Genomic DNA, 26,044 nt, shown 5'->3' with positions numbered 1-26,044 from the left:
AAACAAAGGGAACACACGCTACATAGGTCACGTGAATAAAGAAACAAACAAAGGGAACATACGCTACATAGGTCACGTGAATAATTGCAGTTTCTCCATCTAAAACATTAAATTCCTAGTATGTTTCATATTTGGATGCTCTCCAATTCTTGAACCCGGGGGCCATTGAGTTCTGCACTACATGAGGACATTTGCAGAGGAATTAGATTGCTGAATATAAAAAGCCTATACTTGAAACAACTATATGTTGATTTGTAAGTGTGAAGAGGTCACATTCAATGTTATATAAATCATTGATAGGGCGCATTCATCCATTTTTCACTATGCTTTTAATTCATTATATTGGTAGATAATAAAAGATATGCATGCCATTTTTTTAAACCCTGCGGATTGAGGAGTAAAACATTTTGTGAAAGGCGTGCTTTCCCGTGTAATAGACGATGTAGTAATACGCGATGTACGCCATGTGCACTACACAGTCCTTGTATATAAATTCTATTACGATTTCTATGCATGTCTCATAAGCTTTTAGAAAAAATGCTACAACATGAAACATTTCATGATTTTAGGATGCTGTGTTAATTAAACAAAGAAGCAGCGGAGACATAGAATAGGTACAAGAGAAAATGAACAGTGATCAATTCCGTAACTCCTGTACGGAATACAAAATAAAGAGTTGGAATAACATGGACCAAAACCCGTTGCAGACAATTTGTTACACGTTATAGATATATAGTCCCCCTTGTAAAAACACACTTCCCCTTGGAAATACATCTTTTCCCGTGTACATACGTAAATCCCCTTACAAATACATGTATAGTTCCCGTTGTAAATAGTTATTCCCCTTGTAAATGAAAGACGAAGATAACAAACAGTGATCAATTTCAAAATTCCTATGAATACATATTCACTTTCTGATTACACAGTTCCTCTTGGGAAAAACATAGTTTATCTTGTAAATGCACACCTCTCCTTGTTGATAAACAGTTTCCCTAGTAAGTACATGTGTATTTGAGGTGAAATTTCACACCAAAATTACGGTGCGTTTTACTTTTGAAGCCCTTAATCTACATGTAGTTGCAAATGCATCACAGTTCTTCTTAGCATGTTTAGCACAACAAATTTGAACATTTTTGAATAATTTAGAGGAAAATGGACTAAAAAGACCTCACAATTATTTTTCAATAAAATATAGTGTGACAAAATGAAATGATGACTCACTTAGTGCCCGTCATATATACACTGAGTAGCAGATATGAACTATAATATGAAAGGTGAAGATAACGAACAGTAATCATTCTCATAAATAGTATAAGGAATACAAAAAATAGAGATTTGGGAAAACATGAACCTTCTGGACATACTAGAGGTGGGATCAGGTGTCTGGGAAGAGTAAGTACCCCCTGTCAACTAGTAACAACCGCAGTTACTCCTATATCTTGATCTTGATCGGGTAAATGAAGTAATCCATAGTCAAATTCAGAGTGTAAAGAACGGCATAACAATGGGTATGAAACAGGCCAGACAGCGTCATCAAATCAACATTTTTGATGTGAAAATACTAGAATTCCTTACTGTAAAACTTATACGGTACCAATTTTAATGCACCAGATGTGCATTTCGAATTTGTCTAAAATTTCAATTCCATTTTGATCAGTGCACACCTAAAGGAAATATCATTTCGAATAAATACCTAAATATTGCATTATTTTTTTAAAACCCACATTTTTCGAAATTCGTATTCATAAAATAAAATGACGACTCACTTATGGCTAGGTTTTGTACATCCTTAGTCTATATCTGACATAAAATTTAATTCAACTTGCAAGAATGACAATTTATGAAAAAGCGTCCATGTTGTCTAACTGTTTTCCTTTCTTCATATTCACATTGAGTCATATAATAATTTCATAAGAACTGCATAAAATAATGTTTAAAATTTCTAAATTATTCATAATATGATACGATTTTTAGGAAATCAATGAGAGACCTAAAAGAGTATGTTGATGTAGAAACACCATGACGTCACATAGCTGTTGTAGAAACACCATGACGTCACATAGTACGTCATAAGCTGACTGTCTGCAGGACATCAACAATAAAGAGGATAATATACTTCTTGCAAACGTTGGTATAAAGACGTTAAAAGATGATAATATATATAAAAGAAAATATTCACACTTACAAGATATCTAAATATTGAATATGGGGAATTTAATTGTCTTGGCTTGAATTATTATATTGGGGCAAATTATCTTAAACATGATACAATTTAAAAAAATTCAGTGCGACGTCTGACAAAAATGTGAAAGAGGTCTAATATTATCTTTGTCAAGACAGTAAACCTTTAAGGTTGATCGATCCTCATGCGATGTCATAGGTTTTTGCAAAAATCTTAATAAATTAAACTTTGCGCATGATACAAATATATCTTTCTGAGAAATTTTATTCACTGGATATAATAAAAAAAATCTGGTAAACTACTATTACTGAAAAAGTTTATATTTTTCATAGATAATCAATTATTTATGATTTTAAAAATGTTGTTAAGGGCAATAACTCCTATGCTGGAATTTCCTTTACTGGATGTCTATTATACAATGGTTTCCCTAATGTCCACAATTAATCTATACATATTTATGAAATTGCACTTTTTTTTTAATACTGTTGATGTTTAAATGTTGTCATTTCAACAAGTTTTTATCTATTTTTATTATTTTGTTTAACGAAAATGAGTGATTTTCTGATGTTGATGTATGCTTCTGTTTTTGTATGTCTAAAATCTTTAAAAAGGTGGCAACCTATACATTTTCTTTGGTTATCAATTAAATTACACTATACCGAGTGGAAATTGATAAAGTGTTTTCACTTTTAACCATTAATATCGATAATTCACATGAGGATGGAGCTACCCTAAAGAGAGATAAGATTAAATGAAATGTTGTTCCAAATTATCTTAATCCAAAACTATGACATGAAAGAAACATTTCAAATCCCAATAGAGTAGTGTAAATCCATGTCCATCAGCTGGCACACTATACTCTTTTTCCATCTTTCCTTCTTCTGCCCAAACCATTCGAAGTTAGATTTATCATCAGACACTCATCTGTCTGTTTTCAATCCTTAATATTATCTTTTAATTACTGTATACGGTGTACAGTGCTACCTTGACCTCAAGTTAGAAGACCTCAAGAGAGAACGCCCCAGATATACGTGGAATGTACTGAACATTTCCAATGATCATGTTGAGGCAAACCTTTACACTGGGATATCTTCTTTAGCAGCTGTTATGTCGCCTTTCTATTAGGCATAGAAGTTTAGTTACATTTGCACATAATGGAGCATGCCTTGGTAATTTTAGTTTACTTTTTTCAAAGTCTCACAGCATTCAAATATATATATCTAAATTACATGTTTTGCTATTGCTGTATAATCCTGATGCATTATTTAATCCTATTCTTTTTTCATTAGCCCAAAGGCGGAGAATGAGGCACTGGATTTGCTCTAAGGCATGCCAAACCACAGACAAAGAAAATCCAAGGGATGTTGGAGCTGATTGACCAATTACTTGCTGTTCTTCTGAGACTTAGACTTAGACTAGGCCTGTTCACCTCTGATATAACTCACATATTCGGTATATCAGAGAGTACTTTTTCCAAGTAGTTTGTCACCTTGATTTCGTTACTTGCATTTTAAATCGGTTTCCTGCACATGTCATCATTTAAATTGAAGTATGCGTCTGTTAAGTTATACTCGACTGCACAGAACTTTTCACACAGAGGTCATTCAGTTTTGTAAATCATACAACTGGGAAGTGTTTTGTTGTTAGCACACCAGCAGGTTTGATTTCGTTATAGATTTATTAGATTAAAATTACAGTGTTAAGACGGGCAGAGCTTTTATAATGAGATATGTGTTGGAAAAGAAAAAATGTAATTTGAGCATTCCTCCATTCATGTTTGTCTGCAACCCACCATTAAAAACCAACTCATTCATAAAGATAAAATAGAGTCATCTATTAAATATAAATGACAACAAATAATGAATAAAAACAGTTTTCTGGTGTATGCAAATTGCACAATATGCAAGGAACAAAAATACCCAACCAGGAAAACTTTGCAAATAATAAAAAGGATCAATGAACGCTACATTATGCACATTATGGTAACAAGAAATTAGACTAGAACATTGAGACTACTCAATAAAGTTATGAAGCAAAATCATATTTACCTGGTGAAAGAAGCCACCCAAGCTCCTGTACAAATAACTATGCTATCCTGTTGGAATTCTCCTGTACGATGATTGGATTTTGGATCGAAGTTTTCTTGACGACTTTGAATGGAATATCCACAAAGAATAGAATGAACATGCGCAGTCGTGACATGTACCCGAGCATGGAGGCTAAAATTAACCACACATGAGGCAACACACATCAAGAACGTATTGTCATAAATTAGTTTTAGAGGTACATGTCCGTAATTTGCAACAAATGAAGTTTTTTAAACACGGGAGATAGCTTCTGTAAGGTAACGATGGGTAGCAATCACGTGATCAATGAAAACTGCGTATTGTCAGGTAAATTTATTTTTCGGATTTTGTTTACAACGTCATAGAATAGCGGGAAAACAAAAAGGTGTTCCGAAAGTGTCTTGTGGTATACGTCAATGAAAAATATTAGATCAAATGTTTCGTCCGTGTGGTACTGTTTATCAAACGAAATGTAAACCACCATGCATAGTTGCGTAATGTAACCGAAGTTGATCATGCAATGTAAAACTCGAGTGTTGCGGGTTTGAGTACTGTTTATGTAGTCATTGAGAGTATAAACAAAATGTCTTCTGAGAGGAGGATTTCAGGGGACGCATTCAACTTAGACAACAAAGTCGTAATTTTGTTTCAGAAGTGAAAAAATGCCATGAAATTCATTTTTTTCAACTCACATTTCCTCTGCTATTTCCCAATACAATCTATGATAATATATGTAACTTTAAACACATGACTGATAATTCTTTTTGCATTTATGTATTCCATATGTGCCCAAAGTATACCATGTAACACCAATTACTACACCCACCTACAATTACATGTATATACCACATTTGTAAAATTGTAAAGTGCGTCTCTTTAATCAATTAAATAGCGTTATGAACAATGAAATACTTGCATTAAAGTCATAAAATACCAATATCTGTTTAATAGATGTAAGGGTATGGGTGATAGAAGGATAAGGGTATGGTTGCACTGAAATGGAAGATGTGTTCTGATATAGGTTTCAAATTCTCTGAATGTTAATCACCAAGAGGATTTTGAAACTACTGATACAGAATGTATATAAATAGAAATAGCACACCCATCTAGTAACCTATTGGAGGTCGTATGTTGCAATTACTGTCCTCTCAAATCAGATAATGTATTAATGGCCAACCTTTTCATGGTCGGTTGATTAAGCCAGTGATTTATCAAGTAATATTGTGATCCTAAGTTATTTAAAAATTTTTAAACACACATGAAATATAACACCATAAATAGCGTTCGCCTTTCAGACAAAATACAGAGCCCATAAACGTGGAACACTTGTCGACCCAATTCTTGTAAGTGAACTCCAGTATTGATAGTGCACGATTCATGAAATATGAGCTTTGATCATTTGCTCAACAATCACAAGGTAACTTGCATATATATTGAACGAAATGTTAACATAAATGTGTCGTATAAACAAAACGTTGGGATCTGTAAGAATGCATTTTGATCAACTTAACAATTTGGAAACAATTTTATCTGTGTCTGAAAGTAGGAATTCAGCTACAGAGATTGTCACTCAACAGGTCATGTTATTTACCAAAGAAAGTATACCTGAAACAACTGTCACAATAAGACCCAACGACAAACCTTGAATGGACTCGTAGTTACGAAAATACAAACGTACATGTAATAGGTTCTGAAAGAATCTCCTCCTAGGAACCTGGCCCCACCTTTGGTGTGTCCAGGGGTCTGTGTTTGTCCAACTCTCTATTTTGTATTGTTTAAACGAGTTATGAGATTGATCACTGTTCTTTATCTTCACCTTTCATTACATGAAAAGAATCAGATTTTGCAATTTTCAGGAAAATCATAAATAGAGTTAACATATGAAAAGTGAAGATAACGAACAGCGATAAATCTCATAACTCCTATAAGCAATACAAAATAGAGAGTTGGGCAAACACGGACCCCTGGACACACCAGAGGTAGAATAAGGTGACTAGGAGGAGTAAGCATCCCCTGTCGACCGGTGACACCTGTCGTGAGCCCTATATCTTGATTAGTTAATCGGACTTATCCTTAGTCAAAATCAGTGTGTCAAGAACAGCCTAACAATCGGTATGAAACACATCCGTTTCATGTGTTATATGTGCTATTTCAAATTGGTATGACATTAAACAGAGAAAATATTTAAATGATGATAGTAGGAATGATAATAAACTGTATTGGAAATTGTTTAAATTTTGGTTTAAATTTTAAAATACGACCATTGCAATTTTCAGGAAAATCAAAAATAGAGTTAACAAATATGAAGAAATTTGCTATTTTAAACTATATTATAACAACAGAGAAAATTATTTAAATGATGTTGTTAGGAATATTAGATAAGTGTATTGGAAATTGTTGAAAGATTATTTTCCATGACAAACCCAAGAGTGAAATACATTGCATTCAATACAAGTGTGATAATGATAATGGCAATGCAACCCTGCTATTATCTGATTTAGATAAAGTTGTGTTACTTAACAATTTTTGTACTTCAATTTCAAATATTAATGGCGTAGATCATCAACCTGATATACCATGCGTGAAGAAATCTAACTGATGTAGTATTTAAGGAGAATGAAGTTATTGATATTCTGCCAGTACTCCTAGTAAAGCAATAGGACCAAACTGAATCAAAGTGCAAAACGCATGCAGCAAACAATCTCTAAACCTTTATCCATGTTGCTGAACAAATCCATACGTTTAAAAGTACATTCAAAGTTACATTAAAATCATTATAAATTGTGTTTTAAAGTCTGAATTTCTCACCTTCAGTGGGATGTTGGCTTATTCTAAAAAGAATTGGGACAAGAACAAAGATTCTGAATATTGTAATTCATTCATTTAATTCTGTAGGGCTACTGACACAAAACTCTATACACAAGATTGTAATAATACTCCTGACTACAAAATCTCTTTGCAATATTACTTTTTCAAGTCCTGAAGAACAAGAAAAAAGAAAAGAAAATGTATTCTATGTCATCAATAAATGTTTTCAAAACTGTCCTTACTAGAAACAGGGATACAGAATTTACAAACAGTGAGCATTTTTGCACACTAAGTTCCAATTATCTGATAATAAGGAGTAAATCTTCATTGGAATTAACTTGTTAACAGATGAAATACTTGAAATCTATCTGTAAATTGATTGCCATATATAGAGGGGATGCTTACTCCTCCTAGGCACCTGATCCCACCTCTGGTGTGTCTAGGGGTCCGTGTTTGCCCAACTATCTATTTTGTATTGCTTGTAGGAGTTATGGGATTGATCACTGTTCGTTATCTTCACCTTGCATACAACCAATAACAATATTTTAAGCAAAGTATTCCTATAACCCTGAAAATATCACACTTAGGTGCTGATACAATTCTTCTGTTATTTTGTTATTTTTCAACCAAATCCAAGACTGTAATTTTTGAAAGAAAGTGTATGACATGCTTGTGATACTAAGATAAAAATTGAATTACCTTTTCTTTAATTGGACCAAGCAAATGATCTGTACAAATACATGTAATCAAATTTAACACAAATCATACCCTATAAATCATGTATATTTTTCAATTTAACCAATTTTCCATGGTTACAAAATAACGCAAAGTACTTAATGTTATACTGTTTCAGAAAGCTGAAAGTGTTTACATTACAGTGGTCATATCTTGATTTATCAAAACAAAAACGATATCTGCTTCCATTCTATGTTAGTAGTAATTCTACCCTGAATGTGTTTTAGGCGAGTCCCAAAGAACAATTTTTTGATGAACATCGCTATCAAAGTATATAAGTCTGGATCAATTGTAACTAATTCATGATCTAATTTTTCAATATCATTTGATGAATTTTTGTTTCTATTGATTTATGTTATAAATTAAATCCAATATGTTAATCATCGAGTTTGCGGTAATTTCGATATTTCAGCGAGTTAATTTGATTAGATGCGTATCGAAATGATTTAAGGAAGGATATACTGTAATACGGTACCTTAAACATAGCTTATGTCTCAGACAGAGAGAGAGAGAGAGAGAGAGAGAGAGAGAGAGAGAGAAAGAGAGAGAGAGCAAAGCATTTAAATGCAGCGTCAGTCATCGGAGCCATTTTACAGGTAAAAAACATGACTGATACGACTGAATGAACACGGATATTTAAACCTACAATGCAGCTAGTTTAGCAAGAATATGCGATGTGTAAGCGATAAAATCAGGATTCTTCTACGTTCCATAAGTGCATATAGTTCAATCCTTGTGTGTGCAGTTGTTACAAGATAAAAACGAAGTAAACCCAATGATACTTTTATTTCAATACGAGAAAAGCCGAAGGTGTACACGCATATTGCTTTGAAACTGTGAAGCCACTAACGTAATCTGTTCCCATGGAGATGGAAATCACGGCCCCAGTATTCACGCATGATTTAAATGCTTAATGTATCCACACACCAGTCTCTCACTCAGGTGATACATAATGGAGATCGCAGTTAAAGAGACATTTCAATAATACATCAGTCAACCGGAACATCACAGGTATAAACATGTCTTAATGAGCATCAATATATGCATCCACAAATACTAATATAAATTCAGTTGAAACTTTTAATCATATAAAATGTAAAAAAAAAAAAAAAAAAAAAAAAAAAAAGATTAGATTAATTTTCATCTTCCTTATCAGGCCTTTGTTTGCTGTAACTTCCTTTACTAACGTTATGAAATTGTTGAAGTTTATTTCCATATCATTGTCATTATGTGTGGCTACCAGTTAATATTGTTAATGATGGATTGCTTCATAGTGATATAGAAAAGATAGTCATATAGAAAAGGAATCTTGTTAGTTTAGACAGACGTCATATAGCTAATCTAATAATGTGTCAGGAGAAATCTATAGAGATCTATGAATAAATGGTATGTGATTTCCATATAGAAAATTACTCTCCTTAATGGGAAAGTACTCACATAATGACGTTTGTAATGACGTAATAATGAAATAACCAATCAGGCTACTTGTTTTTCAATTGTTAATAAATTATTTTTTGATTTTGTATGGAAAAGCCCTGCGGCTAAGATTAAGAAAAAAGTAGTTACTCAAGAATACATAGATGGGTTTTTTAAAATGATAGATATTGAAAAATTTGATGAAAGTATGAAGATTCATGGATAAAAAAACTTTTACAAACTACAAGTACACCAAAGTGGCAGAAAATGTTAGGAGCAAGCATAGATATTTACAAAAGAATTAAATTAGGACCAAATCTTGCATTAAAAAACATTAAAACCTTTAACAATCATTTCTGGATGGATGTTTTTAAATCCTGGAAAAAACTCTGCATATGTTTTGATACAAACAATGCTACTGAAGATATATTTAAAAGTGTAATATGGTATAATGACAATATTTTTTAAATCATGGTACGGAAATGAAATATTTTTGGTAAACTCATTGATAAATGAAAATGGAACATATTTATTATATGATCAATTTACAAATACTTATGTTGGGGTGTATATAATCTTTTTATAATTTGTTAGTGTGTTACAAGTAGTTAAGAAACATTGTAAACATGTTGCTATTAATCATTTGAGGAAAGAAGATGAACATATGCCATTACATATTTTACCATTTGTCTTTGCTAATGCAAGATGAAGATAACGAACAGTGATCAATCTCATAACTCCTACAAGCAATACAAAAATGCTGGAAATAAAAATATACAAGATTTACAATTACAGTGGTGAAACACCAACAGGTCAAAAGAAATGGAACAAAAATTTTAAATTACAGACCAAGAATGGAAAAAAATAATCTAAATGTTTTTAACTTTACAAATGATAGAAAAATACAGTGGTTACAATATAGAATAAACCAAAGAATATTAACTACAAATACTTTCTTGAAAACAATTAAAATAATCATGACATGTGCAGTTTTTGTGTTAGAGAAAAAGAAACACTAGAACATATTCTATATGAGTGTGAAAAAGGGCAGAATATTTTATGAATTGTTTATAGATGTTTTTTAAAAAAAATATTTTACATTTGATATTGTCACAAATAAGAAAGCATTTTTACTTGGCTGTTCAAAGAATGAATTGATTAATATCATAAATTTTCATTTGAAACATTATATATATTCTTCTCAATCTAAAGAAAGTCCACTGCTTCTAGTAAAATTTAAGAATATCTGGATAAATGTATATTATATTGAAAGACACATAGCTCTTGGGAAGAATTTGCAGAGAACAATTTGAGGAAAAATGGAAATTGTTTTAAAACTGAATGAATGATTTAATATATTACATTGTGTATAAGAATATTATAGGCACAGATAGTACATTACATCAGTATAATTTGTGCATGACTATATATTTCTACTGATGTTGATACCAACATTTTAAGACTTTTAGATTGTGCACAGGGTAAACAAAACAACATAACCTATGTTGGCAATCTTTTCCCCTTATTTGTATGCATTTGTTCAGCAGCAAGAGTAATTTTCCCCTCTATCTTCTTACTCTTTACTTCTATCCTTGGTATGAAAGTCTATCATAAGTGTGAAAGTGAGTATTTGTGTAAATAGCATTGAGTCTCCATACCCGCTGGTCAGGTTGGGATGCAGGGGCAGTTGTCAAAAATCCTGACTAAAACAATTGAATAAATGTGTTGAACCAGACAAAAACCCAAATAAAAAAAACCCTTGTTTTTCAGATATAACCATGAATACTGGTACAGTATAGATTGATGAAATGTATACACTTTATATAATGTGTTACATCTGTGGAAGACGTAATATTTTGTGGAGTGTTTCAGGGGAGTTTGCATTGTGTTTCAAAGTATGGAGTGGGGGATTCTGATATCTGTATGAGGGAGGAACCGTGTTAATAAGTTTTCAAAAGCAATCATAGGGAACTCACTAAACAATGGAACTTTTTACCATATACAATTTATTGTTCTTGTTTAATTGATTGTTTTCCATCGAGAAATTTTCATCCATAATGAGATGTCACTAGTTGTATCTAAAGTACCACACATTTAGACTTATACTTAGTATTCAGGGCCGTATTGAGGGTTATTTAACGTTCCAACGCCTAACACGACCCGGGACCTCTGTTTTGAAGGTCATATCCGAACGAACCCTGATTATCACTTCTAAATACCCAACATTTGGCAAAGGAGCATTCACTTCCTATTTTAACGTCATAGGTTTGAAGCGGCCATGACACAAGAGGGACTCGAAGTCATGGCCTCCCGGTAACAAAGCGAACTCTCTACCAATGATCTATTGTGTAGAGTGTCTTTTAATGCATACCTAGAGATGTAAAATTTAGTTTTATAGGGATAATGAAATATTGCGACACAGAATCTCTTGAACAACTGTTCCATGTTTGGTTTTCGAAATGAGTAATTTCACAAGGTTGTTATTTCTCTAACTGGGTTAAAGGTGCATGTCAGCGCACTGGTATATCACATTGTTTATGGATTTGTTTTATCATATCTATACTGAGATTTTTTACCAATGATGTATCACGGAAACACTTATTAATTCAATATTTCCTGTTGATATTTGCAGACAGATAATTCACATAGCATCACATTAGCAACTATCTTTATAATGAAATTCCCAGAAATTTGCCCTCGTGGGAATTTTTTGACCTCTACGTATTTTCTCACATATATCGCACATTGCTTCTCGGAACACCTCTGGTTCCGTTAAAGCGTAATATTTGTCCTTTTCTTTCAGAAATTGTGTATAAGCAGTTTCATTGGATCCTATTTCTTTTAACTTCTTAGCCAAGTCTTTGTGCGAAGGGAAATCTAAAGCATTTATAAATGTGCCTTTAGGGAGATAGTCACTCGCCATCGATGGTCCATTAACCACTGGAACAATGTTCAAATTTTCGGTACTGAAGAAATTGTAGAATTTCTCAGTCGTGTAATCGTGGCATATATTATTTTCAAATGAAAAATAAAACTTATAATCCCTCGAGAAGTTCCGTACACACTGTGTAACGAATGGCGTTCTTTTGACACAGGTGCCCATCCCGCAGGATCCGTGCATGTCGACCTCCATAAACTTTTTCAGTTCCTGAATGTAAGGTTTTCGTTTAGAAGGCACGGGACAGTGACCAGACATCCACACACCAAGTTTGGTCTTCTGTTTAAACACTTGTGAATAATCTCTTTGGACAGGTTTTTCACGTTTTTTGATGATTCCGTAGGGTCTGGAAATATCGGAATTTCTACGGTACGACATTATCCATTCAAATTTATCCATCCAAAGAGGTCCTGGTTTACCAGCGAACGCGAGATTTTCCATTGTGTTAAAACACCAGACATGGTGTTTCTCTTTTGGAGGTGGTTTATGTGGCATGTATGATTGAGTGAATACAACGACATCGCTTTTGGCAAGGTCACCGTTATTCACAGAAACTGAACAGTTGCACGTACATGGCTTGGATTTGAAGAGGCTGACATGTGGTCTTAAGTAGAATGGAATACTGTACCAAAGTATTCTCAGACCCTTGCTTCTGTTCTGTGTATTGAAATCGAGTTTCTTCGTGGATGATGATGTGTTTTCAGTGTGTTTACCGTCCGACTGGGATGGTAATGGTGCGCTGGTAAGTTTTATGTCCGATTGATATATTAAAAATACGAGCACTTGAATCACTACAAACAATCCTACAAGAACAGACAGGCTCCATGGACTGTTGTTTGTCATACCTGCGAAATACGAAAGCAAATGTAGTTAAAACAACATAGATTCTATATATTATTTATAAGTTTTATGCTAATTTGATATTAAATGCATAAGTGAAAGGTAAAGATAACGAACAGTGATCAACCTCGTAACTCCTATAAGCAATATAGAATAGATAGTTGGGCAAACACGGACCCTTGGACACACCAGAGGTGAGATAAGGCGTCTAGGAGAAGTTAGCATCTGTTGCCGATGGGTCATCTCTTCCTGAACCCTCTATTTTGATCATGTAAACGGATAAAACCGTTGTCAAAATCAATAAGCAAGGAACGGTTCAACAATAGTATGAAACATGTCAGACAGCATTCGAGGAAATGATGGGTTGAACTTGCAGAAAAGTTCATGATAGCTATCGTAGAATTTGCGAAAGGCTGACTTTAAACGATGCTCTTTAAATCCCTTTAATTTCAACAAATTTATCAATAGCCTGTGTCGGTTTAAAAATTGATCATACTCAGAACATGCTCTCGCGTGTAGAATCAGTTGTGAGACTTAAACACCATATGCAGTTGAGTATGAGTTTGATAGTATACTTATTTTCATTCATTCTTTAACAAGGGATGGTAGTTGTATAGTGTTTGTGCATTAGATATTGGATAATTTCAAAAGTTGCTAACTATAATTCCAACTGATAATACAAGTGAAATAAACTCAAGTCAACATACCTTTATCAAACCAATAAATAAAAATTGCGAATGTATAAATGAGACCGTCACATATTTTAAATGCAAAGAAGATTATTTCTATTAAATCGTATTTCATTCACGATTTTTTATCCTGCCATTATTCAATAAGTTTATTGTAAAATCATTAAAAGAGCACCTTATGACATTAAAATCATAAAATTTTACATACTTGCGGAAGCATACAAATAAGTAACGTTACATCAACCTCAACTTTTGCGACACTCTACTTACGTAACCGGGCAGAACACATAGATGTATTACAAGGGGATACCGGGCAGAACACATAGATGTATTACAAGGGGATACCGGGCAGAACACATACATGTATTACAAGGGGATACCGGGCAGAACACATAGATGTATTACAAGGGGATACCGGGCAGAACACATAGATGTATTACAAGGGGATACCGGGCAGAACACATACATGTATTGCAAGGGGATACCGGGCAGAACACATACATGTATTGCAAGGGGATACCGGGCAGAACACATACATGTATTACAAGGGGATACCGGGCAGAACACATAGATGTATTACAAGGGGATTTTGAGTGAAATCATTACACCCTCAACTTTCTTCGATACAAAACAGACATTATTAGCCTTTTCACATTAACTGCGGAGCTGTAATCCCCACAGGCACATAAATGCTTCAGGACGGCAATATTCACATTCCATTATATATTTATATTGCCAACAAACCATGATCAAGGAAGTAAAGGTGTACATTTTTTTTTTAGATTCCATAAAAACAGGAGAAAGTGAGCGATGTGGATTAAGTCAATACATAGATAATTGGTCCCCAATGCAAATGAGTATGCTCTGAAATTCTTGCGCATTCTTGGCAAAGTGAAGACCCTACCGACATTACTATCACCCGACTTCATTTTCGTATAAGTTAATTGAACCATCCGAAACACAAGCTGCTCTAGATGAAAGACACAGTAATTTTTTTTTTTTTTTTTACTTCAAATGATCTGAAAAGTATGAAATGTTTACTAGAAGTTACTCATACAACCTACACGTATCTCTGTATATCTATATAGTCTAAACAACTATTGAGATGAATAAAATCATTAGGATAAATGGGTTTTGCCCAAAGTGTCTTCGTTGTTTTTAAACAAAAGTAAATAAAGAAAGAGATATGCTTCATTATTTTAATTGTTTTTAAGAATCTAAGTGAATCTATATATATATATATATATATATATATATATATGTGTGTGTGTGTGTGTGTGTGTGTGTGTGTGTGTGTGTGTGTGCGTTTGTAAGCGCCTGAATCACGCTACATGAGTATGAACACACACCTTTTATCCCACTACATTTTTTCTTCCCACTACATGCACCCGTGTAGTGGGAAGTATTTCGTTCGGAAACGTTAACTCTCATCACACTCGATTCCAAAAATATAAAATAGTCATATGTGTCGGTTTCCGGTGTGTACGTGAATTTTGTCACACACAACCACGAGTCCAAAAGAACAGTTTACACACTTAGCTCCATTGCGTTAAATGCGCATGCGCAATGAGAATTTCCTGTTTAAAGATGGCGACAACTGTTCTCAGTAAGTATAATATTTACGTTGGTATTAGGGAATTATTTCGTTCTTTTCTAAAAGAGAGTTGTGGTAGAAGGCTAAGAAAAGGTCAGTCATAACAATTAGAGTTTAGAAAGAACTAATAGTGACGTCACATGAATGCTAAATTAAATATCCAAGGGGATATTTCTTGGTTAAAAAGTGTCTATTTTAAAATCAAGATTTGTTATTATAAATCTGACATTTTATTATCATTACTTAAATTTATTTAATTACGGACCTGAATTTCAATAACTTTAGACCAGAATATTCAAAAAATCATAATTGTATAATCGACAAAATTAGTAAATCTAAGACAAAAATACAACTAGTGCAATTATATGGACAAGTATATATTCATTTAAAAAATAATAAGCAAGAAATACACACTGGCAAATTAATCTCTTTTACTCTGACATTTATCGTGATTTTAATTTTAAGGATTGATAGAATATAGAAGCTAATGCAGATCAACTTTTCTCAGAAAATATGTCATATTCACGAGGAAAGCGTGCAATAAGTGTTTCCAATTTATGTGATTTATTATGATGTCTTTTTCTTTCTTCATTCTAATTGTTTTGTTGATCGTAATATAAATCTGGAAAAAGAAGCAAGTTGTCCCAGGCAACCCTTTGTTTGTAATAAGGGGCTACTGAATAGGTAATCCTTTGAGGAGAGACTACCAAAACTCATAAGTCACAAGCTCTGGCATAAATTTTGCAGGCCTTCATTTGTAGTGATTGGAGATTAATTGATTGTTAGAAATAATTGGAAACTTGAGAATCAATTAATAAGTTATTAATTCCCTTTGAATTTCAGAGGAGAAAAATTGTGGTGAGAGAAATGAGAGAAAATAAACTTTTTAAAAAGCTTTTAAGTGCACTTTGTATCAGTTTGCATTCACTTATTAAACTACCATGCAGGGTTATAATACAGATGTTCAAATGATATATTTAATCAATTTCATAATTGATAATAACAATTTATTAATTTGCTAGCAGATAATAAAAAATTTAACTGATTAGCAATTATTGGGGATCTTTTCAATCAGATTATCAATTTAATCAATCAATAGGTACATTACTTTGAATCATGGTACTATAATGAAAGATTTTTAAGCAAAACAATGACTATGTTGATATTGACTATGATATTCAAGCAACTGCCAAATACTTTCCCGATTATTATTAATTTGTGTAGAAAGAATGTATCCATTGATAATAAATTTAGCAAACAATCAATCTAATGCCCATTGTGAATTTAGCTGCATAACTGTAGCTTTTGTTAAGTTAAAACACTTGCAATTTATTGCACACAACACACAAACCTGTACAATGTTGGACTTACAGTATTTCTATTATTTCCTAACATGCACAAACATTGAAGACATTTCACTACAACCTCGGAAAGTGAAGCATGTTAAATTTACATGCAGACAGACAGTAGCATTTCTACCTGTAAACAAAACCATATAATTTCTCATATGAAAATATGAACTTTTGAAATATTGTGATGGTCAAAAGTAAATACATGTAAATCCAAAAATAGAAATACTGTTTGGCTTTAAACAAAAATATAGATTTTCCCCTTTGCTTCATGATCAGGCAGATGCAAAGGGAATGTAAATACTGCAGCACGGTGTCTTGCATGAGCAAGTAGTCTGTCAGAAATACCCGATTTTTTTCCTTAATTGATATTATTTGTATAACTATTAAACTCATTTCTTTACATTTGTATAGCTCTTATCCTTCGACGAATTTGGCTCCACTTGTTTGGCACGCTGTTTTTGGCTATATTTAGATCTAAAACTTCATAGTTATATCGGATTTCAAACATTTCGGTTGAGCATCACTGAAGAGACATTATTTGTCGAAATGCGCATCTGGTGCATCAAAATTGGTACCGTATAAGTTTTACATTATGACCCCTGGGTCGAGGCCTCTGCTGGTGGACTGTTAGTCCCCGAGGGTCTCTACAGCCCAGTAGCTAAGTACTTCGTTACTAGCTTGAAAATACGGATGTATATTTAATTGCTGTTATAAAATTTAGAAATTCATTTCAAAATTAAGGATTATCTCCCTCATGCATAGCTCTTATCCTTGGACGAATTTGGCTCCACTTGTTTGGCACGCTGTTTTTGGCTATATTTAGATCTAAAACTTCATAGTTATTTCGGATTTCAAACATTTCGGTTGAGCATCACTGAAGAGACATTATTTGTCGAAATGCGCATCTGGTGCATCAAAATTGGTACCGTATAAGTTTTACATTTTGTCATTTTTGGTTATTTTCCGTAAATACATTTCGCGGGTTTTTGAGCTCATGCACCAGCGCTTAGTATATATACTACTACTGGTCAGTGTTCGGGCAATGCTAGGTTCGTTACAAGCAACAAAGGTCGCTTTTGTATTCTGTGCCTAAATAGCCTTCCTTCCCACCCAGCCCATTTTCAGTTTTAAATTCATCTGTTTTCATTGGTGATTTTTCAGCTTTGTCAATTTGATGTTTGCTTATTAAAAGCGATAGCCAACCTATTAACTTTTTCTGTTTTGTTTTATTATCAAATAGTCGAGAAAATATTTATTTTCGGACGAGGGCACTGAGGGAGAAAATAAAGGGACATGGACACGATTTGAGCTGAAAATTTTCAAATTTTATTTTTTCATTTCTAATGTTTAGAATGCTTAAGTAAGTTATTTCTAATGGTCAGCAAAAATTTGAGTGTCAGTTGTCAAAGTACATGGGAGATGCAGAGCTCAAAATTCTTTGTAATAAACAAGGCTTGTGCCATGTTTTTGTTTACATAGGTTGAATATACTAGTAAATGTTTCGTTTAAAGCAGATAATTCTGAACACAATTAAATACTTTCTAGTGTTTGGCATCTCATTTTGGTTTAAACATGCTATTTTCTATTAAGCTATCTATATGTAAACAAAAATATGGCGCAAGCCTTGTTTACTTTACAAAGAATTGTGAGTGCTGTGTCTCACTTGTAACTCAACAACTGCTATTCAAATTTTGGTTGACCATTAGAAATACTTTTGTTAAGCATTGTAAACAGTAAAAATGGAAAAATGAAATTTTAAAATTTTCAGCTCAAATCGTGTCCATGTCCCTTTATGATGTACTATTTCTAAATAAATATTTCTGATTACAATCATCAAATTACCTCAAATTCCATTTCTTAAATTCTCATCAGTACTATTTTTAGACAGCAATCCCAATCATGTGACACTCATATCAATGTCCAAAACAACCTGGTTTGTAATTGTAATTCCGGATGAATTTTAAACAGCTGGTAAGGGATGATTTAGAAAGCGTGAAACCTCCCTTAAATATAAATTCCTGATATATGTTCTTATTTTCGTTGCCATAATCAAAAAATGAAATACCTTTTTAGTGCCAGTATGTCACTTTGTAAAAAAGAATTCAAAATAAAAATAAGTATTTACATATTTAATATCAATCATATAATAATAATTAAAGAATATTACATAAATACTAAATGTATACATAAACGCTCTTTCCTTCTAGTATATGTTCTCTACATACAATGTTTTATTACAGCTGAGTGCCAATTTGGTCAACATGTCAGGGATCGAAATTAACTTTTTTCACTACTAGCAAATTTTAGCTAGTGGATTATTTTCCAACTAGCAAAATTGAGCTTTTACTAGCATTTTTCAATCGATTGCTGTTTTACAGGAATTTAAGAAAACAAACATGTCTTTATATCAAAATATAGGGGAAATCTTTTAATATCTTCTTTAAAGTGCAATAATGAAAATAAGATTGAGAATTCTTTCATTTAAAATTTAATGAATTATCAGGCAACAAGCATGGTGCATGGTGAGGGTCATAGGGTACACTTGTGCGGTGTACTCGCTGTCCAGAGATCTACTACCTATTTACAACATCATGTGGTTTGAAATCTTGGAGACTGTTTGCGCCAATTTAAACAATATGTTCCAAACTTTTGGAAATTTCATCTAAAAAATTCTAGTGGAAAAAACCCCCCGCGAACTCGAAGTTTTGGGCTATAGAGTGAAACGATGACACTAACTCAGTCATGTGTTGTTTCATGAAGACATGGACGAAATCAACATGCTTGCTATTTAAATCAGACGTCACTGAGACGCCCGAAGTGTGCTTGAAGTAGGACTGACTGAGATGACCTTGGCCTTAGTTATTTATTCGATCCACGTTTACTTTTTCAATACTTGTATATTCATTCTGTAAAGCGTTTCTATGCACAAGACAAAATTATTGTAAACTTCAAAGTACAGCCAATGAACCGCGAAAATCCGGAAAAAAGATCGTGTTTTTTTTTCACTCGCAAAAAGTTGTGATCACTTGTGATTTTTTACTCGCAATTTCAATTTTAAACTCGCATTTAGCGAGTATTTCCCCTTAAAGTTGTTGCCTGCATGTTTTATTGCTTATCCTGATTGACAGCTCTATTAGTTGGAACTGATCTAGTGTTTGCTTTCTTCGTTTCTTCTAAAACTGGGTTTAGCATATGAAGATTTCTCTTAAGTCCACCCAACGTGCCAATCCTTGTTCTCAGATGACTACAAACCCCCGTCCACAACTCACATGCATTACACATAATACTTTACAACAAGAGCAATGTCCAAAATAAAATAAAATTCTTATGATGTGCAATGGGTTTCAGGTATATATACTCAAGTAAAAAAGAAACTGTTCAGTGTAGCTAACTTTTCATAGATAATCGTTGATTAACTCACTGAAAACCACGTATATCAGCAGTTGGTCTGATTTCTTTTGCAAGTTCAAAAATGTGCTTTTTCATAAACCACTTAGCAGTTTAAAAAAGCGCAAACTGCCCAAACCCAGTATATACTTGGATGAATTAGATACTGAATTCATTCCTTAAATAGATCTGAATAGAATTGTTTTCAGGTCACATGTTGCCTCTCTTAAGGAATACATTCTGTAATTACAAGAATTTCTGCTTGCACCCGAGTCTGTTTCACTTGAATTGATCATTGTTCCAGGAATGTCCAGTTCTGCCAAGAATTCCAGATAAAGACTGCACTGTATCCCGGTTGGCTTTCAAAGATGGTCAGGGTACATGTAGCCACTGTAGAAATTCATGACAAATTACCATTTCACTTAAACTCATCATTGTTCCAGAAATGCACAGTTCTGCCCAGAACTCCAGATTTAAAGACTGCATCCCGGTTGCCTTTCAGTGATGATGGGGGTACATGTAGCCTGTCGAAAGTAATGACAAATTACCATATAGTCAAAACTAAAATATCCTAGAATAAGATAAAATTAAGTCTGGTCTATTTTGAAATCTTATAGGCAAAGAAAAATTGATTTTAAGAATGTCTGATACATACACTTGATATATTGTAATCTATCTATCCTGCTATCTGGCCATGATATTCAAATCTTAAAAGTACGTATTCCAAAGTTCTGCATGTTTACAAGATATTTACCTTACTCAGCTGTTACTATCAGTATCACGGTCACCATCCGTTTGTCAGTTTGTGATGGTTGGAGCAAAGACGCATTGGGTCCAACATATCTGGGCATGAAATGTAATTCCTTGAGTAAATACTCATCATGTATGATCAATCTATGCTCAGAGTTTCCAATTCTAAACAACAGGGCCTCCGACGTTAATTTGACCTCGATCTGCATTCACTTCCTGTGAAAGTGAAAGTAGCCCCGTAGGCACCGAAATCATGGCTGCTGCATGCTGGTGAGTGAACTGAACTTAGTGAACATGAGCAGCATTGTGGATCGGGACTAATCAGAATTGTAATCCTGTATATTGAAGTGTTGTATAAATCACCATAATCGTAAACAATGGAGGTTATTTGTTTTTATCAAAATTAAGTTTGGAAATATGTTGGAGGTTAACAGGTTAAACCTTTTTCCGGGTAGCATATACATATTAGTATTTTACTTCAACAGTTCAATACTTGTATCTATGAATACATAACAAATTGCAAATTTAGTGTAATTTCAATTAGTGAGAGAGTGCAGGACTTAGTCACAAAAATCAATCCTCTGCTGTCATAGTAAGGCTGAATGGTCAGATATTTTATCAGTATTATAGTCTGTATATGTATGGGCAGTGATGGTTCTGTCACTTCTGCATAATTTCAAGGTACGTGGTGGGTACAGTAATTTTGTGGCGGTGTATGGCTGGCATCAGTCCCTAAACTACCTTGTAGAAGTATGTTAGTCTAATGTTACAGCATCTGTCTTGAAGTGTTGGTTGTTTGAAATCTCTGAATATTGCACTGATACATTCTGCTACTCGGTTGGTATGGTCAGAGAGATAACTCTTGCTCCGATGATTTGGACTCTCTCAATGTTGCTGATGTCCTTAGTGTAGTAAGGATCCCATACAAAAGATACGTACTCTAAGATAGGTCATATAAATGAGATATAGGTATTGCGTCGGCTTCCTTTGGGGCAGTTTTGTAGATTTCTTCGCAGATATAGCCTAGGTTTGAATCAGCCTTCTTGGTGATGTTAGAAATTTGTGTTCCCCGCTTTAGGTCTTCAGATGGTAATTCCTAAGTACAGGTTTGATGGAACTTGTTGGAGGATGGATGAATGTATTTTATTTGGTCCTGCCAGTGTGCATCATTTTTTTGTAATAAACAGAGCCTTTAACGATATGAGATATGTAACATCTGCCCCAACCCCTCAATCCTCCCCCCTTCCTCACTTGACAGTGTGTTTGACCCCCATTCTATAGTCAAACATGCATACATATAGTAAAGTGTAGATATTTTTATCCACCAAACAGTTGAACTTTTTTATAAGTTTAAACATATTGTTATAATGTTTTAATTTTTAATTCCAATCTTGTGTTTCTGATTATACTAGTTGAATACCTGCACAAGCACGAGAAATCACACTTTACACATAAATAATGACAGTGTAAGAGAAAATAAAACTAATTAATGCAGTATTGAGCTATTTCACCATGGATTGAACAATATTGACCAAGCATCGAACAACTATGCAGTAAAAGTTTAGAATAAAAAGAATTTCTTATCTTATGAAAATAAATCACAGATCCAAAGAATTAAAAATATTAATTTAACATATATACAGTGATTGGGATAAGCACGCGCCCTGCACCATAGTCGCATTAAATAAAAAAAATGGCGCATAGAATATTGAAACATTGCGCCGTTGTGGCGCACATCGTTGATATACCTAGTTTGAGATTTTCCCCACTGACTTCGTAGATATACGAACTTTTCAACTTTTGAGCTGATCCCCCACTTAATCTTTATCGATTAATTAAGTGCTTGAAAAATCTTTATCGCTGTTAATGCTTTAGTAATAGTACAACTTTACGTTCTTTTAAGCGCAAGTATGACTTAGATTTCCTCGTGTCTAATCAAACAGTAAAAAGTTATCTGATTTGTTAATGTCGTTAAATTGCAATTTTAATGCGCACGGACTGGAGATTCCATGGAAAAAAAATTCTTAAGCCTGACAAAGGGTAAACATTTTTTGCCTTAATGATCAGCCAATACTGGCAGGAGCAGAAGGAGACGATGATGCGGACAATCACGATAAGAATCCTTACTTTAATAAAACGTAAATTTAACACAAATAATAAAACTAAAGTTATCCACGCCGACGGCATTACAGTCTGTCAGTAGTGTTTAGATTATAATTTATTGGTCTCTCGGACTTGTCATTTTAAAATGTCTCATAAAAATTTCAATATGGCGCATTCATTTTAGAAATGTCACATTGACAATAGCTCGTAACGTGCCATTGCCACATTAAGCAATTTACTTATCCCAATCACTGATATATCTATGTCCATGTAAATCCTTCAATTAACAATCGGAACTTCTGTGTTAAGGGTTATTGATCAGTAAGGGGTTCTTTATCGTGCCAGCACCTACCGTAGCATGGGACTTTAGTTTTTAAATGCATTATCAAAGAGACCCACAATTTGAGCGCTTGGAGTAGTACTGTATCTGTTGCTTTGTTTATTTTTAAAAGTTTATTTTACTAATAGATGTATTTGAAGTTATAAATATGAATAAAAGAAAAAAACGTGCATTAAAAATGTTCTTTTCATGGTGAATTTGTGTCCGGTCCATGGTGAAATGAATATTATACGAAACTCTGTTTAGCTACCCGAACATCTGGAAATTTCCTTTAAAACTAAAATTGTGGATAGAAGATACAAATTCGCGCATTTTATAGATTTAACAATTATCGCATCCTAATTCGCTCAATCCTATGCATACTTTAAATCAATTTCCTATTAACATATTCACTATTAACAGATTTATGTAATATATTACTATATGTTGTCATCTCCAAATGATTTAGATCCGCCAAAGAGTGTCCACCACTTTACTCTCATTTTTGCTATTTCGGGGTAGTTTATCGAAAATGAAAGTAGGTTTTCAATTAATTTCACAATAATTGCTGATCAGGTAGAATTCAATTATAGTTTATAGGGACATCATCTCATATGTGGTTGAAATTTTAAACATGCAAGCAATAGCTCATGTGCAAGCATTTCTTAGTTTATTGGCAAAATTTATTCATGTATAAGTATAGATATCTGCTATCTTATAATTGGTCGACTACAAATGAAAACATTTCAGTTGAGAGCGAAAGTTTCGGTTATGTGGGGATCTTCAACAAATTATCTTAGTTTCTTGTTTCATGTTCTATATCATATGCATAGTAGTTTATCAGGCTCAGCTCTAGCTGATACACATGTCATGGACAAGGTGAGACAGCATCTGGAACTTAGGGCTGCCTTGTGCTCAGAGCCAAGATATCTCTATCCAGGCCCATCGTCAAGGAGCTATCTCGCCCTTAAATTTGAAATCATAAATTTTCCCATTAATTTTGTATGTAATAAAATACATTTATGAATTAACAATGCGATAATCAATAAATAATTTTTCGTAAATAATGCAAAATAGTAATATTTAGTCTAATACCTCCTCTTTTCGCCAATCCCAGTAAAGTTAAATGTATTATGTAATTCCCTGTTCCCGTTTGTTATAAAAGGGAAGGAAATGGGCCAGTCCTTTGTGAGGTTCAAAACAGGTTCATTGTGAACAGGTTTGGCACATAAAAGAATCCAGGGCTCAACATTAACTTTTTTTCCTACTTGTCCATTTGGACAAGAGACAAAGATATTTACTTGTCCGAACTTCAACTTCACTTGTCCGAAAAATTTTCTAAAAAGGATCTAATATCGTCAACTTGAAAACTGTATTTAATTTACTTAATATATAGTCTATTTTTATACCTGCTTGATTGATTTTTTTAAAATCTTATTCTCTTGATAAAAACAACAAACGCATAAAACAAAATTTTATCTAGACTTCCCATCTTGAATCAATGACTTCGTAAGATCCGTGGATGCATTCTCTCACCAGAGGGCGCGCTACATTGTGGAGCGTAGCGTAACGCCCTCTGGTGAGAGGTTGCCATGGATGATTGAAAGTAGTACGCAATAAGTGAACACCAATCCCGATTGAGTATGACTCAGCTAGTTTACATAGCGATCGAACTTCATTTTCCATGCATTTTACTTGTACTTTCGACTCTCAACTACCGATAAACTTTTCACAAAATTGTTTGGAGACTTCTTTACATAAAAAAGCACTTGTCCAATCGGACAAGTGCCCATCAATATTCACATGTCCGAAATGTTTTTCCACTGGTACCGGACAAGCGGACAAACGTAAATGTTGACCCCTGGAATCCCCACTGCTTAAAGGCCATAAGTGCCTAAGAAGGGGTCTAAATCCCTGACATTTGACAATATGTGTATCAATAGGAGTGAGATATTATTGAGTGGGATGTGCAGTGGTACTCACACAATTATTTTCTACTAGCCTTTCTTAACATTTCATGCTTCTAGTTGAAAACCATACTTCAATTTTGAGTAATTATACTTCTTTCAGACGATGAATCATGATGATCCCTTTGATCTCAAAAAGCCAAAGAAATCAGAGAAAAAGGTATGAAACAGTGTGTTTAGTTTTCTGTATAGTGTTTTATGTGTGGTAGATGGCCTGAGACATAATTGTACTCGTATTTAGATATCCCGAATGCTTTATAGGATTTTACATAATAGCTATGCATATTGCCAAATATTTGACATATATCACTGTTAATAATCTGATCAGAAATCTAGTTGTGACTTTTTCCATAAAGCAATCTTCATTTTGTGTGACTATTTTAGGCTATAAAAGTAATCTATTGTTATATCTGTTAATATGTTGAACATGTAGATTCATTATTTTATACTTTGAAATTAACTTGGCAATGTATGTTTATGGCATAGTAAAATCACGAGGATGGTCAAGAAGATCATTTTTGCATTTAAAGAGTTACTTACAAACTTGAGTGATGCATTCTATGTTGCCTATTTGTTTTGTTTTTTTTTTGGTTTTTTTTTTTTAGATCTCTGTACTTTTTTCAGATGTAATGCTAGCATAGACTTATAAATTTTACCTTCAAGTTGTTTCTTCTGAAAATTTTCATTGAAATTATTCAAACATTGTACACTCAGGTATGTGGTTTCTTAATGCTTGTCAATTATCTCATATGGAGATGTCACCAAGACCAGTGAAGGGCTTCAAATTCAGGCCTTTGCTCAGCCATTAAACAGTGAGGGTTCTTTAGCATGCCACACCCACTGTGACAATGGATATCTGTTTTTAAAGTCATCTCTGAGGAACTGTGACATTCACACC

The 26,044-nt window shown here is 33.5% G+C and overlaps 2 protein-coding genes across 2 annotated transcripts in view; both read right to left on the bottom strand.

Moving 5' to 3' along the window:
- LOC125666080 (alpha-(1,3)-fucosyltransferase fut-5-like) overlaps positions 1 to 26,044 on the bottom strand; it is a 50,167-nt gene that overhangs the window by 4,681 nt on the left and 19,442 nt on the right. Inside the window, exon 2 of the mRNA XM_048899203.2 lies at positions 4,231 to 12,990. The gene's annotated coding sequence lies outside the window, so the exon portion shown is untranslated. The remainder of the gene's footprint in view (positions 1 to 4,230; positions 12,991 to 26,044) is intronic.
- On the bottom strand, positions 11,864 to 12,640 carry LOC125666081 (alpha-(1,3)-fucosyltransferase fut-5-like). The gene has a single exon (XM_056150954.1). It carries the CDS (start codon positions 12,638 to 12,640, stop codon positions 11,864 to 11,866), a length of 777 nt encoding a protein of 258 aa, XP_056006929.1.

Source organism: Ostrea edulis, chromosome 10 (assembly GCF_947568905.1).
Source record: "Ostrea edulis chromosome 10, xbOstEdul1.1, whole genome shotgun sequence".
Classification (NCBI taxonomy): domain Eukaryota; kingdom Metazoa; phylum Mollusca; class Bivalvia; order Ostreida; family Ostreidae; genus Ostrea; species Ostrea edulis.
This window is presented reverse-complemented; position numbering and strand designations above follow the sequence as displayed.